This window comes from Opisthocomus hoazin, chromosome 35, assembly GCF_030867145.1.
Source record: "Opisthocomus hoazin isolate bOpiHoa1 chromosome 35, bOpiHoa1.hap1, whole genome shotgun sequence".
NCBI classification, from domain to species: Eukaryota; Metazoa; Chordata; class Aves; order Opisthocomiformes; family Opisthocomidae; genus Opisthocomus; species Opisthocomus hoazin.
In genome coordinates this window covers 49,450-64,475 of record NC_134448.1, presented here as the reverse complement: position 1 = coordinate 64,475, position 15,026 = coordinate 49,450, and the positions used below count along the sequence as shown (strand labels likewise).

The window sequence follows — 15,026 nt, the reverse complement described above, 5'->3', positions numbered from 1 at the left end:
CAAAGCAAGCTCCGAGGAAAGCGTGACTCCATGCATGAACACACATGAACACAGATGCACACACATGAACACGCATGCCCAGCTCTCCCCAGCCACCCGTCCCACACTGCACTGCCCAGGCGCTGCCGCCGCGACCCCAAACCCTCCGGCCCCGCATCCCGAGCCCTTCCCAAGCTGCTCCCCAGTGCCGTGGCCCTCGGGTGCTGCCGCCAGCCCGGCCGCTCGCCCACCGGCACATCCTGGGGCACTCGGCACCCTCGGCACCCCCAGACCCTCCGGCCACGGCAGCCTCGGGGACAGCTCGAAGCCACGCCAGGTCACACTGCCCTGCAACAAGTCCCAGTGCTCTTTAAAGGGGGGTCCTTCCCTTCCCACAGAGCACCCCGCTATTCCCGCAGGGGTAATATTTTCTGGCTGCTCCAGCCGCCCTGGAGACCTCATCCTGCCCTGCACCTCCACCAGCCACTGGTGAGCCCCCCCCTCCACAAACAGGGGTGCAACGCCCGACCCAGCGCAAGAGCACGGCCCCAGGCGCCTGAGCATCCCCCCGGCTCTGACCTTACCCCCGGGGAGCCGCCGGCCGGAGCGCGGGGGCAAAGGAAGACATTTCTCCATGCCCTGCAGAAAAGCACAGCTAGCAGTTTAAAAACAACAATTTAAAAAAAAAAAAAAAAAAAAGAAAAAAAAGGGGTGAACAGCTTACTCTGAAAGCAGGCTGCCGAGGAGAGAGGGCGGCTCAGTGGGACGGGGAGCTGCTCCCTCGCTGGCACCGTCTCTCCTCGGCCCTAGCTGCTCCCTGCCCGCCGCAGCCCCTCGAAGCGCAGCCGGGGATGCCCCCGAGCACGGGACGGCGGGGGTCCCTGCGCCCGGGAGATGCCTCCCAGACCCCCGGGAGGGGGGGTTTGTGGGATCGACCCCAACATCGGAGAAAGACCCGCAGCTCCGAAGGGAGGGACGAGGTTAAAACGCAACTCCCGTTGTCGAAAACGCGACCGAGGGCCTTTTGTTCACAGCATGAAATGAGCTGAACTCGGCAAAGCGGCCGCGGATACAAAGAGTCCTTTGGTGTCAGGGAGGGAGGAAAAAATCTCAGAGCAGAAACCAAGAGTCGGGGAAACAAAAGTCCGTGTGTCAGTCAGATGTCCTGGGTGAAGCAACCTTAATGATTTAATAACTTAAAAAACAGATCTTCAAGAAACCCTCCCAACCCCAGACCTACAAGATCAGCAAAACCCTGGAAACCAGCCACAGGGACGAGTCCTGATCTTGTCACTAGCCAGAAATGGTGGGGGTTGGGGGGGGAGGGAAGAAAGAAGGAGGATGGGGGGGACGTGGGGTACAGCAGGTCCGAGGGGTGCAGCTCACGCTTGGTCAGCCACCACGACCACGGGGGCTACTGGGTGCTGCCCAGCAGCCACCGCCTTGACCAGGTTGCTCTTCTGCCGCCGCTTGGCCACCAGCTTGGACTCAGGAGGGGGTAGAGCTGCATGGCCCATGAGGTAGCACTGATGGTGACGGGCCGTGCTTCCTCCTCCGCCTCCTCTTCCTCATCCTTGTCGCACCATGTCAGCTGGCGGTTGACGGCGACGGCCTCTGCGGCGAAGGAGGTGAGCTCTTTGGCACTGCTCTTCCTGCGGGGAGAAAGCGGCTCAGGGTGGGATGCGGGGGGCTGCAGGGAGGTTGGGGGGCAAATATCGGGGTGTCCCCTCACGCGCATGCCACGCCAGATGGGTCAGGCACCAAAAACACGGCTCCAGCCCGAATCACGTGCTGCAACAGCTGCCCAGATGGCGAGAGCTGCAGCCACGCAGAGCTGAGAGCAGCTCACTGGGGAGAGGAGCCAGGATTTGGGGGGCTGGAATGTGTCCCCCACCCCCACCCCAGGGCCACCCACGCTCACCTCTACAAGATGATGGGGGTCGGCAGGGTGTTATCCAGGGCACACTGCAACGAAACGCAGCCAGGTCAGAGCCGAGCACCCCGCAATGGGGTGTCCCCCCACCCCGGCATTGGGGAGTGGAGGGGGGGGAGGGGGGGTAGCAGCACTCACCCCCTGCACCCAGGGGTGCTCCAGGACCTGGGCCGCACTGAGCCGCTTCTTGGCATCTCGCACCAACAACCTGGAAATGAGATCTTTGGCCCCAAAGGAGATGTGCGCCCAGTCCTTGTCAGGAAACTCGTACTTCCCTACTTGGATGTTCCTGAAGAGCATACCCTGGTTGGGGGGGCAAATAAAAAAGCGGCTGAGCTGGGAGGGGTGCTGCCAAACCAGCGGCGGGTTTCGACACTGCTGGGGTCCGCCACGCACCTGGCACACGTAGCACGCCTGGCCGTCGTCCCAGTCGCAGCTGAAGCCGCAGTGGCCCACGAAGGGGGGGTACCCACTCAGCATGAAGTACAGGAGGATGCCCAGGCTCCACAGGTCGCAGCGCTTGTCGTAGGTGGGTGCCTCCTCATTCTTGTAAAAAGCGTCCACCACCTCCGGGGCCATGTACTCGGGGGTGCCGCACTGCGGGGAGAGGCGGGGGTGAGCCCCAAAGGACAGGGGAGCGATGGGGCAGAGCTGAGAGGCAGGGGGGGGGGTGTCTGCCAGAACTAAGGGGCTACCCCCTCCAAAATGAGGGTGCAGACACGGCCGCTTCCCGGGTTTGGTCCTGGCAGGGCAGATCATCCCGGCCAGGTTTCCCATCGCCACGCGGGGGATGTCACAGCCCTGCCACCCCAAAAAAAATAAAACCCTAAAGGGGTGCAACATCCCCCCGGACCACCCCCAGCACTGCCGCCACCGGGCCGGCTCAGCGGGGCAGCGTCCGTCCCATCGCCCGGGACATGGCGGGCGGGCGGCGGGGACGGAGCCGGCTCTGCCTGTTCCCCTGCCTGACGCGGGCAGGGCCGCCGCAGCGGGCGCCGGATCCGGTGCCGGAGGAGTTAACGCTGATGCGAGGCGAGAGCCAGCGGTCCCGTTCCCCCATGGTTCCCCCACGGCTCCCGGGGCTCTGGGGCTTTCCAGCGCACGTGACCCAACCTGCAGCCCGCACCGCCTCGTGACCAGGGGAGAGCAGAGCTGCAGCCAGCAGATAATCACCCCGTAACATAACGAGAGGCCTCCAAACGAGACGCCTCGCCGGCCTCGGCAGCTGATGCCACCGCAAGAAGAAGAAAAACACCCACGCAAGCCCAACCCGCAGCAACCCTGCATGGGCTTCCACCCGGCAGGGACCACAGCACCCACCCCCCTCTGCCCCCGCTGCTGAGAACGGGAAACTCGGGACACCTCAGAAATTCAGGTCCTCCCCCTGGGGGAGGGGAAACGCGGAGGAACAAGGGGGGGGGGGGGGTGTTTTGGCCCCCCCTCTGCTGTTGGGCACCCCGCGTGGGCCAGGGTCTGCCCCCCCCCAGCACGTGAGCACCCTGGAAACACCGTGAGCACCCCGAAAACAGCGGGGCACAGGGCAACACCTGCATGGGGGGGGGCCCTGCTGCTGGTGATAAGGGGAGCAGGGCTTTCTGCAGGGGGGGGCAGGCTTGGTATGTGCCCCCCCCCAAATGTGAGACAGCTCCTTGCAACGCAGGGGCACCCCAGAAGCTTTCAGGGTGCCCACCCTGCAGGGGCTGCACCGCACGCAAGCAGCCCCAGCCCCCTCTCACCCACAACCGGAGTGGGGGGGATCACGGTGGCCCCCCCAGCCCCTCGCCTGACCCACTTCTCCCCGAAAGCGCAGGCTCTGCACAGCTGCCTCCGCCGGGGCCGGCTGTTGCTAAGGCTCACGGCAGCCCGGGCTCTGCGCCAGCCCCCCCTGCGCTGCCCGGCCCCCCCGCGTTACGGAACTGCATCTCGCCTGCCGCTGCCGAGGGGGGTCCCGCAGCGACGGGAGCGACGAGCAGCGGGGGGCTGCACGCAGCCCCAAAGCCTGGGGGAGCCCCACCAGGGACATTCCCCCCATCCATGGACATTCCACAACACCCACCCCTCCCCCAGGACCCCCCCCATCGACATTATACCCCCCCTGCCCCATGGTCTGCACGCTTACCGGCGAGAGCAGGTCCGGGGTGGAAATGGGGGAGCAATTCCCCTTCAGTTTGATGCCACTTGCCAGGCCGAAGTCACAGATCTTCACCGGGGAGACCTGGGGAGGGGGGGAGCAGCGGTCAGTGACCCCCCCCAGCAGCCCCCGGGTACCCTCAGCCCCGCGTTCGCGCCCCAGCTGCCGCAGCAGCATCCCCCGCGGGGAACCAGGGCCCCCCCAGCCCCGGCACCACCCCCTGCTCCCCGCTCACCTGGTCCAGGCGCTCGCACAGAATATTTCCCGGTTTTAGATCCCTGTGAGCAATTCCTGGGAGGGGGGAGAAGAGGCGATGAGTGGAAAAGCCTGCCCCCCCCTCCCCCCAAGATTTCCACAGCAGAAGGTCTGGGGGCGGCGCAGGGACCTCTCCCTCCCCACCCCAAATCACCGCCCGCGTCATGGCGAAGGGCACAAATTGCTGCTGGCCCCGAGTCCCGGCCAAACCGGAGGAGCAGGCTCCGCACCGCGACAACACGATGCAGCCGGGCCTGACCCTGCGCGCCCGCGGCCGGCACCGGCCCCTGCTCCCCGGGCAGGAGGGGGGGGCAGCACCCCCCGGCTTGGGGGGGGCACGGCTGCACCCCGGGGTGGCTCGGCTCACCTCTGCTGTGCAAAAAGTGCAGGGCGCTGGCGATGTCCCGCACCACCGTGCTGGCCTCCAGCTCGTTCAAGCGGCTTCTCCGTTGGATGTGGGTCAGGATGGAGCCTGCGGCCGGGCGAGAGCGGAGTGGGGGCTCGTGGGTGTTGGGGGGGCTCCTGCCGCCCCCGCTCCCCCCGGCCCGGCACCGCACTCACCTCCCCTCATCTTCTCAAGCACCAGGTAAAACCTCTCCTCCTCCTCGAAGAACTCGATCAGCTGCAGGATGTTCCTGCGGGGACAGCAGTGTCAGCCTGGCATCCCCCCAAAAAGATCGCGGGGTCCCCCCCTCCCCGCAGACCCCCACCCCGCACGGCTCCCCGGGGCAGGGCCAACGGAGGAGAAAATCGGGTTTCCAGCGACTGAAACCACGCGGCTGGGGCCCCCGGCCACATTCCAGCGGGGAGAGGGGCTTCCAGCGCCAGGCCCCGCTCCCTAATTGCTCGCAGACCCTCCTGGCTCGCTCGCCCCGCTCCAGAAACAGCCCCGCTCAGCAGCTCTCTGCGGCGGGACGGCGAACGCCGCGGCGGCAGCTCGGCTCGCCCCTCGGCACCGCTCCAACTCGGCCGTCGTGGCCCCGTCGTCATGGCAAGCGGCTCCACGTCGCCTCGGGATGCTCCCGGCGAGGCCACGCAGAGGGAGAGCCGCGCAGGAGGGCGGCCTGCCTGCCGCCCATGGGTGTCTCGAGCGTCAGCCCGGTCTCAGCCCGCGCCCTGTGCCCACGGTGGGGGATGGGGACGGCGGCTGCCCTGCGGTACCTGTGTCCCTGGCACAGATTCAGCATCGCCACCTCCCGTAAGACCCCGCTGCAGACGTCGAACTGGTGCTTCTTGATGATCTGCAAGGCAAAGCGGGCGAGACTCAGGGAGAGGCACCGCTGCTGGGGAGGGACCGGGGCTGGCAGCCACCGTGCCCCAACCCACCCGGCGCTGGGGACCCCCGGGGCCGGGCAGAGGCAGGCGGGGGGTGCCCGAAGGGGTTAAGGCAGCAGAAGAGGCTGTTCCCGGCAGCGGGGCCAAGCCGCTCCCTCCCGGGGCCCGCAGCCAAGGCGAGCTCTGCGGCCGAGCCCCGGCGCAGCCGCCCCGGCAGCGGAGCACGGCCCTTCGCCCCGCTGGGCGCTGGCACAGTGGGTGCCTGGTGGACGTGCCATGGGGTGAGCAGGGGGTCTCCACCCGCGGGGGAGAGCTGGGTGGTCTCACTGACCCCCAGCCCTTCGGGGCACACTGAACACCCAACCACCATGCAGCCCTCCCCCTGCCTCAGTTTCCCTCCTTGGGCACCCAAAAGCACCCCGGGGCAACAGGGGAAGCCAAGTGCCCCTTGCGTTTGGACACAGGGCCTGTCCCAGCCCCCCCACGCCGTGACTGGGAGCCTGTGGGGTGCAGGGATGCGGCACCACCATCCCCGACCCCAAAGCAGCTGGCTCATCCCCTGACCCCTCTATTGTTCACAGGGGCACGAAGACCTCCCTGGGGCGAGCGGGGGCTGGCCACCCTGCCGCACCACATGCCCCTGCTTGCCCCAAGTCCCTAGACGCGGCGCAAGCGTTAATTTAATCTCGTGTCTGCCCTAATTTACAGGGATAGGAGCGTGGCTAAGGGGGTTGACCAAGGTCCTGCAGCTGGGCGGTGGCAGAGGACAGTGTGCCACCTGCGTGGCCTGGCCCTGCCCCGCTCCTGCCCCTCTCCATCCCCTCTACCCCGTGAAACCGTCGTCCTGTGCCAGCTCCGCACAGCCAGGAGAGCCAGGAGCCCAGGATGTGAAGGGCAGAAGGGGAAACTGAGACAGGGGGTGGGCAGGAGCCGGCTCTGCAGCCCCAAGCCGCAGAGCTTTACCTTCACTGCGTACTCCTTGTTGGTGACGAGGTTAACGCAGGACTGGACTCTGCCTTGGGCCCCTTCTCCCAGCACCTCGTCGTGCAGCCAGTAAACATCTGGCAGGAGAGAGGGCGCCTGAGCTGCCGGCCCCACCGCGGCACGGGACACCACGGCTGTCCCCGAGCCTGGGGACACCAGGAGGGCCCCAGCCCTGCCGCAGCCCGGGGGGGGACCCCTGGGGTCCCTGGGCAGCCCCGCTCACCTTTGAACCTGCCGGAGAAGCTGTCGGTGGCTCTGCAGTGCTGCTTCTTGTTCCTTTTCCTGGTGCTGGGGATGTCGATGGGCTGACTCAAAGGCACATCTGCGCCGGAGCAAAGCCACTGGCCTGAGTCACCCCCAGCCACCCTGCGCTCCCCCCAGCATCGCCAACCCTGGGGCAGCCCCTCAACGCCTTCGGGGGAATGCAGAGGGCCGACATCCCGAGGTCCAGGGCACTCGAAGACGGGCTCCAGGTCAAACGCCAGCTCGGAGGGGTTTTGTTCCTGCAAGGGCCAAGAACACGAGTGAGACGGCAGTTGCTGGACCAGCCGCCGCCGCCCGCCCGGTCCAGGCACGCCGCTGGCCTTGGCACACGCTCTGCTCGTGCAGGGCACCGGCTCACGGCACTGCTGCCAGAGGGATGCAGCAGAGCCGGAGGAAGAGGAGGAGGAGGAGGAGGAGGAGGAAGGGTTTGACCACGTCTCCTGCCGGGGATGTTGCCGCGGGGTCATGCCTCTGTGCCAGCAGCCCCAGGCCGGCACGCGGGCGATGATGAGAGGGACTGGGGCTGCGCGTACCAACCCAGCCCCGAATATCCACCCTGACCTGAACTACAGCGAGGGGGGGAGGACGAAGAGCCACAGGGCAGGACGGGCTCCGGAGCCACCGCACCGCGTCCTCCCACCTCCCCGCAAGGTCACGGGGGGCCGGAGCCCACTCAGCGCCGCTCCGGTGAGCGCCGTGCCCGTGGCTGCGTGATGCCTGTGACCTGGCAGGATCGGGCCCCGCTCCCAACCCTCCCTGCACCCCGCATGGGTGATGGGTGTGGGAACCACTGCCTCCCCCACCCCAAACCCAGCGCCTCCGCCCCCAGCACCCCAAAGGGGACATGGGGAACTTCAGCCCCCCCCGAGCCACCCCACCGCGGGACGGGGCAGTGCCGGGGGCACCTGGCCGCGAGGCGAAAGGGCCCTGTCCTCCGCGGGGTTACGAAATCTGTTTGGGTGGAGGCAGCAGCTCCCGGCGGCGTTCCCCAACCCGCCCCGGTGCCCCGGTGCCCGGGCCGGCTGCCAGCCCCAGCGCGGCGCGGGAGCAGCCAGCCCCGGCCACTGCCGCCAGAAACAGCCCGAAAGCGCCTGTTTGCTGCCGGGGCGGCTCTCGAGGGGCCGGGGGGTCCCCATCGCGGTGCGGGGATGCCACGAGCATCTCCCCCAACCAAGCACCACTCCTGATGCCTGAAAACGCTCCTGCGCAGCGTTTGGCCAGATTCCCCCCCCACCCCCCTAAAAAAAGACAGTATCAGGGTTTGCGGAGTGCGGTGTCACCCTCCAGCCCCCCCCAAGGCCCCCATGTCATGGCGGGGATGAACGGCTCGGGCCCAAGTCCCTGCACCACGGGCAGGATGAGGCCTCCCGGGGGGGGCACCAGGGGTGTACACGGGGGACAGGGGGCCCTGCCCGCTGCCGCAGCACCGGCGCACAAAAGGTTTGGGGGATGGGACACACAGGGCAGACGCTGCGCGGCGGCTCCGGCAGCGCATCCGAGGTGTCCCCCGTGTCCCCCCCGTCCTGGTCCCCAACCACCCGGGGTGGGGGAATGGAGGGGGGGATGGAGGGGGGGATGGGAGGGGGGGATGGAGGGGGGGCCCAAACCCCAGCCAGAAGTCCTCAAAGCAGGATTAGGTGTCAGCTAAAATAAGCCGGGCAGGTTTCGGGTGAGGTCCCTGCATCCCTCGCAGCCCCGGGAGCCAAACTAAACAAAGCTCCCACGAAGGTGCCCGGCTGACGAGAGCCAGCGTTTGGGGGACCCAGACCCCCCCCTCGCACCCCCCTCGCGTGACAGCGGCCGGGAGGGACGGGGGTCCTGGTGCCCCGGCCACAGCCCCCCTGCCAGGATCTGGCCCTCGCACAACAGGTCCCGGGCTGGGCCCAGCAGCCCCCCACCCCCTGCTCGCAGACGTGCGGTGAATGAGTGCAGCTGGGGGGGGGGGAAACATGCAGCCCACCCGCTGACCCACCCCACGGGGGACACCCGTGGGAGCTGCAGCGGGGTGAGCAAAGCCTTGCTGTGGGGGGGGTGTGTGTGGGGGGTGTCTGACCCCCCTCGGGGAGCACCCCGACCCCCGGGCCAGCGGGACATGTGGGTCCTGCGGCCCGGGTTGGGTGGCAGCACCCTGAGCGCTCCCCTCTCTCCTCGGGGGGGGGGGCGGGAAGGGGGAGGTCGCTGATGTGTGTCCGTGCCCCCCCCCCCCACTCCGGGCAGGGGATCCAACCGCCGCAGACCCGCACCCCAACCCCGCACCCTCCCATCCCCCCCGGAGCACCCCAACCCCCTCCCCCCCCCCCGGAGCATCACGGGGGCGGGGAGCACCCCCTTACCTTGAAGGAGCGGTGGAAACCGGGGATCTCAGATTCCTTCTGCACCACCTTGCTGCGGGCGGGGGGAAGGGAGAAAGAAGGGAGGGGTGCGGGGTAGGAAAAAGCGCAACCAACCAACCAACAAAAACAGGAAAATAAACCGGGAGGGGGGGGAGGGATGCGGAGGGGCGGGCAGAGCCATCGGGAGGGGGCCGAGGGTAGGCCGAGACCTGTGGAGAGAGGAGACCGGGGGGGCGGGTGTCAGGGGGCTGTGGCCCGCACGGGGCCCGCACGGAGCCCTCCTGGTCCCAAAACCCCCCCGGCGCTCACCGGCCCCGCAGAGCCGCCGCTGCCGGGGGTACCGCAGCCCGCTCCGCTCCGCATCGCTCCGCACCGCCGGGAGGGGACGTGCCCCCGCCCCCCCCCCCGCAGCTTTATGGCGGCGGCTCCGCCCCCCACCCCGCCCCCGCCGTGTGACACCGCCCCCCCGCGGTGACACACCCCCACCCCACCCTCCACGCTGCGCCCAGGGGCGGGGACCCCCACAGCCCCCCCCCGGCTGCACCGGGCGGGGTGCGGGGAGCCCCACAGACACCCCCCGGGTTCCCCCCTCCCCACAGCCCACACATGTCACGAGCGGGGCGGTGCTCAGCCGCGAGGCCTGCGCGCGGCAGGGGGTCACAGCACAGCCCCCCCCACCCCGGCCCCACCCCGGCTGGGTGGCACCGTGGGAGCCTGTCACGGCGCGGGTGTCCCCCCCCCTCCCCTCCCCCCACCCCACGTATCGCTTGACGCCGACCCGGGCTCAGAACGCACGCGCCGAGCGGCGGTGCCTCGGCCAATGGCTGCGCATGACGTCACCGCCTGCACCGCCTATTGGCTGCTCGCCCCCTCCCGAGCCGCCATCGCCCCGCCCCCCAGTGCCCCGCCCCTCCCGGGCACCGCGTCACGCTCCGCCCCCCTCCCCGCAGTTCGGGTCTGCCCCCCCCCCCCAAAGTGCCAGTGGGGCCACAGCGGGGGGGTCGGGACCCCCCAAGCCCCCCCAAATCCCGCCCCCCTCGCAGCCGGGGCAATCAGCGCCCTGCTCTACATTAGCGCTGCTAACGAGGGCGCCCCAATTAGCGACACTCCTGCTAATGCACCCCAGGATGCCATTGGCCTTCTTGGCAGCCAGGGCACGCTGCTGGCTCATGGTCAGCCTGTCGTCCACCAGGACACCCAGGTCCCTCTCCGCAGAGCTGCTCTCCAGCAGGGCCGCCCCAGCCTGTACTGGTGCCTGGGGTTGTTCCTCCCCAGCTGCAGGACCCTGCATTTGCCTTTGTTGAACCTCATCAGGTTCCTCTCTGCCCACCTCTCCAGCCTGTCCAGGTCTCGCTGAATGGCAGCACAGCCTGCTGGTGTACCCACCACTCCTCCCAGTTTGGTGTCATCAGCAAACTTGCTGAGGGTACACTCTAACTCTTCATCCGGGTCACTGATGAAGAAGTTAAACAAGGCTGGGCCCAGTACTGACCCCTGGGGCACACCGCTAGTTACCGGCCTCCAACCAGACTCAGCACCGCTGATGACAACCCCCTGAACTCTGCCATTCAGCCAGTTCTCAATCCACCTCACCGACCACTCGTCCAGCCCACACTGCCTGAGCTTCCCTAGGAGGATGTGATGGGAGACCGTGTCGAAAGCCTTGCTGAAGTCGAGGCAGACATCACCCACGGCTCTCCCCTCCTCTACCCAGCCAGTCGTGCCATCGTAGAAAGCTCCCTGCACGCTCCTGGCCTGTCTGCACACTCACTGCACGCTTAATGCACACTTACCGCGTGCTCCTTCCATGGTCACTGCTCACGCTCCACGCTCACGACTTGCTCCCTGTGCACGCCTGGCCTCTCTGCACACTCCCTGCACGCTCCCTGCACACTCAACTGAACCACGGAACCACGGAATGTTTGGGGGTTGCCACGGCGCTCTGTGAGTCACGGAATCACGGAATGTTCGGGGTTGGAAGGGACCTCTGTGGGTCACGGAATCACGGAATGTTTGGGGGTTGGAAGGGACCTCTGTGGGTCACGGAATCACGGAATGTTCGGGGTTGGAAGGGACCTCTGTGGGTCATCTAGTCCAACCCCCTGCCCAAGCAGGGCCACCCAGAGCAGGCTGCTCAGCATCACGTCCAGGCAGGTCTGGAATATCTCCAGAGAAGGAGACTCCACAGCCTCCCTGGGCAGCCTGGGCCAGGGCTCTGTCACCCTCAGAGGCAAGAAGTTCTTCCTCGTGTTCAGCTGGAGCTTCCTCTGCTCCAGTTTGTGCCCGTTGCCCCTTGTCCTATCGCTGGGCACCACTGAACGGAGTTGGGCCCTGTCCTCCTGACCCCCACCCTGCAGATATTTAGAGGCATTTCTAAGGTCCCCTCTCAGCCTTCTCTTCTCCAGGCTGAACAAGCCCAGCTCCCTCAGCCTTTCCTCGTAGGAGAGATGCTGCAGTCCCCTCATCATCCTCCTAACCCTCCTCTGGACTCTCTCCAGTAGCTCCTCATCTTTCTTGAACTGGGGAGCCCAGAACTGAACAGAGCACTCCAGATGAGGCCTAACTAGGGTGTAGAGGGGAAGGAGAACCTCCCTCGTCCTGCTGGCCACACTCCTGCTAATGCACCCCAGGATGCCATTGGCCTTCTTGGCAGCCAGGGCACGCTGCTGGCTCATGGTCAGCCTGTCGTCCACCAAGACACCCAGGTCCCTCTCCGCAGAGCTGCTCTCCAGCAGGGCCGCCCCAGCCTGTACTGGTGCCTGGGGGAGTTTCACAAACCAAGACAGAATGTCTACAACAGAAAGGAAGACCAAAAAGTGAATGTCAAAAAGTGAAAAACCGACAGAGATTAAAGAAACAAAGGAAAAATATAGAACAATACAAGTAAGTACTAAGGAATGACACAAAACTCTTGAAGAAAACCAGATTTGAAATCCTCACACTTCACACAAACATTAAAATAAGGAAGGAGATTAAGGAAGTAAAGGGCAAAACTTATAACCCATGGCAGCAAAGTAAATCCGCTGCAGAAACGCAATGTAGAAAGCAAGGGCACTCTGGAAACCCTTCGACTTAGAAAGAAACTTAACTAGGGAGGAAGATTAAGGAAGTGAAGGCAAAACCTAAAAACCTGAGGGCAGCACACTAAAACAGACATAGAAAGACAATGCAAAAATCTAGAGACCTAAAGCAAAACAAGCACTACCTACAAATATAGGCAATGATTTCAAAAACTTAGCCTTCAATAAGATCTCAGTAGGGAGGAGGATGAAGGAAGTGAAGGGACAAACGAAACAAAAGAGTGGCAGCAAACTAAAATGAGATGTAGAAAGACAATGTACAAAGCCAAGGTGTTCTGGAAAAACAACAAAAAGGTGACTAGAACAGAATGGAAGACGAAGACATGAATGTCAACAAGTGAAATACCAACAGAGATTAGGGAACAAAAGAAAAACTATAGGGAAATACAAGGACCACAAACTAAAAGACAGATTTCGAAAGAAAATCTGTAATACTAACGACCTAAGGAATGACACAAAACTCTTGAAGACAGCGATTTCAAAACGTTAACACTTCAAATGAACCTTGAAATAGGGAGGAAGATTCAGGAAACCAAGGCAAAAACTAAAAACCGAGGGCAGCACACTAAGGCACACATGGCAAGGCTATGCAAAAAGCTAGAGATATACAGCAAAACTAGCAATACCTACAAATACAGGCAATGATTTCAAAAACTTAGCCTTGAATAAGATCTCAATAGGGACGAGGATGAAGGAAGTCAAGGGAAATACTAAACAAAAGAGTGGCAGCAGACTGAAACAGCTGTGGAAAGGCAATGTAAAAAGCCAGTATAAAGACACAAACAAAGACAGAATGACTACAGCAGAAAGGAAGACCAAGAAAAGAATGTCAAAAAGTGAAAAACCCACAGAGATTAAAGAAACAAAGGAAAAAAAATAGAACAATACAAGTAAGTACTAAGGAATGACACCAGACTCTTGAAGAAAACCAGATTTGAAATCCTCAGACTTCACACAAACATTAAAATAAGGAAGGAAGATTAAGGAAGTAAAGGGCAAACCTTATAACCCATGGCAGCAAAGTAAATCCGCTGCAGAAACGCAATGTAGAAAGCAAGGGCACTCTGGAAACCCTTCGACTTAGAAAGAAACTTAACTAGGGAGGAAGATTCAGGAAGTCAAGGCAAAAAGTAAAAACCGAGGGCAGCACACTAAGGCAGACACAGCAAGGCTATATGCAAAAAGCTAAAGAACTACACCAAAACTAGCAATACCTACAAATACACGCAATGATTTCAAAAACTTAGCCTTGAATAAGATCTCAATAGGGACGAGGATGAAGGAAGTCAAGGGAAATACTGAACAAAAGAGTGGCAGCAGACTGAAACAGCTGTGGAAAGACAATGCAAAAAGCCAGCATAAAGACACAAACCAAGACAGAATGACTACAGCAGAAAGGAAGACCAAGAAATGAATGTCAAAAAGTGAAAAACTGACAGAGATTAAAGGAAAAAAGAAAAAAATAATAGAACAATAAAGGTAGGTACTAAGGAATGACACAAAACTCTTGAAGACAACAATATGTGAAATCCTCAGACTTCATACAAACACTGAAATAGGGAGGAAGATTATAGGAAGGGCAAATCTAATAACCCATGGCAGCAAACTAAATCCGCTGCAGAAACACAATGCAGAAAGCAAGGGCACTCTGGAAACCCTTCGACTTTGAAAGAAAACTGAATTAGGGAGGAAGATTAAGGAAGTCAAGGCAAAACCTAAAAACCTGAGGGCAGCACACAAACACAGACATAGCAAGGCTATGCAAAAAGCTAGAGATCTACAGCAAAACAAGCAATACCTACAAATACAGGCAATGATTTCAAAAACTTAGCCTTCAACAAGATCTAAGTAGGGAGGAGGATGAAGGAAGTCAAGGGACAAACGAAACAAAAGAGTGGCAGCAAACTAAAATGAGATGTAGAAAGACAATGTAAAAGCCAAGGTTCTTAAGGTGCCAGTATTTAATGTCAATGTCTCTGTATTTCAAGGTCAGGACTGCAACAGTTCTGCTGTCTGTGGACACCAGTGAGAGATGACCTGCTTTTCATTCGTTCAGGCACTGCACCTACACTTAGTCACAGATCTGATTTTTTTTTTATGTTTTCCTCTCCAAGATGTAATAGACAACAGGGCACTCTTTAAGTGAAGTTAAATAGCAATTCTACTGATTTAAATACAAAAAGTTTTCACCTGTGGTACATTCATCCACAAGAACTTTAACACCTCTTGATAGAAGGAATAATAAGAAACATGACACTTTACCAAACTAGCTGCAGTGGTATTTTCTAGTTTTAGTTTTAACAAAGCACCTGTGTGGAAGTTGCAAGCTCTCCTTATAGATTAGCAAACTTAGCAAGGACAAGACTGTGACAAGAGCAGGAGCTGCGACCAAGAACCAGCGAAAAGCAGCTTTGCAGTTTTGCAACGAGATAGAACGAACCGAGCATGCGCAGCGCCCCGGATGTAACTCACGGGCAAATGAGGAAGACTACTGAAAGAGATGAAGTAACGACCTAAGACCACCAGAGACTACCCAGGAGCTCTAATACACCTGCTAAAGGAGAATTGGAATAGATTCATACGCTCTCAAAAATATAACGATTAATATGCATATTGTAGTTCTATTTAACCTGAAATTAAAGGGTGTTTGGCGCACACGTTTGGAGGAGAGATCCCCCATGTGCCCGGCGCCGTAATAAAGGACACCTGGTTAACAGCATACATTGTGCTGTTAGGTTATTACCGGATCTGTGAATCACTCTAACCAGCGTTTTCCCTTTTGACTAGAAAAT

General features: G+C 61.5%; 1 protein-coding gene across 1 annotated transcript in view; it reads right to left on the bottom strand.

Annotated features, from left to right (window-relative positions):
• Nucleotides 1-1,266: 1,266 nt before the first annotated feature.
• The window catches only part of LOC142365276 (MAP kinase-interacting serine/threonine-protein kinase 2-like), a 36,585-nt gene continuing 22,825 nt past the window's right edge, over nt 1,267-15,026 (bottom strand). The window contains 14 exon segments of the mRNA XM_075445932.1: nt 1,267-1,480; nt 1,483-1,631; nt 1,901-1,944; nt 2,051-2,215; nt 2,309-2,509; nt 4,032-4,127; nt 4,279-4,334; nt 4,666-4,770; nt 4,860-4,933; nt 5,460-5,539; nt 6,537-6,634; nt 6,781-6,882; nt 7,000-7,060; nt 9,155-9,206. Coding sequence (XP_075302047.1) covers nt 1,362-1,480; nt 1,483-1,631; nt 1,901-1,944; nt 2,051-2,215; nt 2,309-2,509; nt 4,032-4,127; nt 4,279-4,334; nt 4,666-4,770; nt 4,860-4,933; nt 5,460-5,539; nt 6,537-6,634; nt 6,781-6,882; nt 7,000-7,060; nt 9,155-9,206 — 1,402 coding nt within the window. The 3' untranslated portion in view covers nt 1,267-1,361.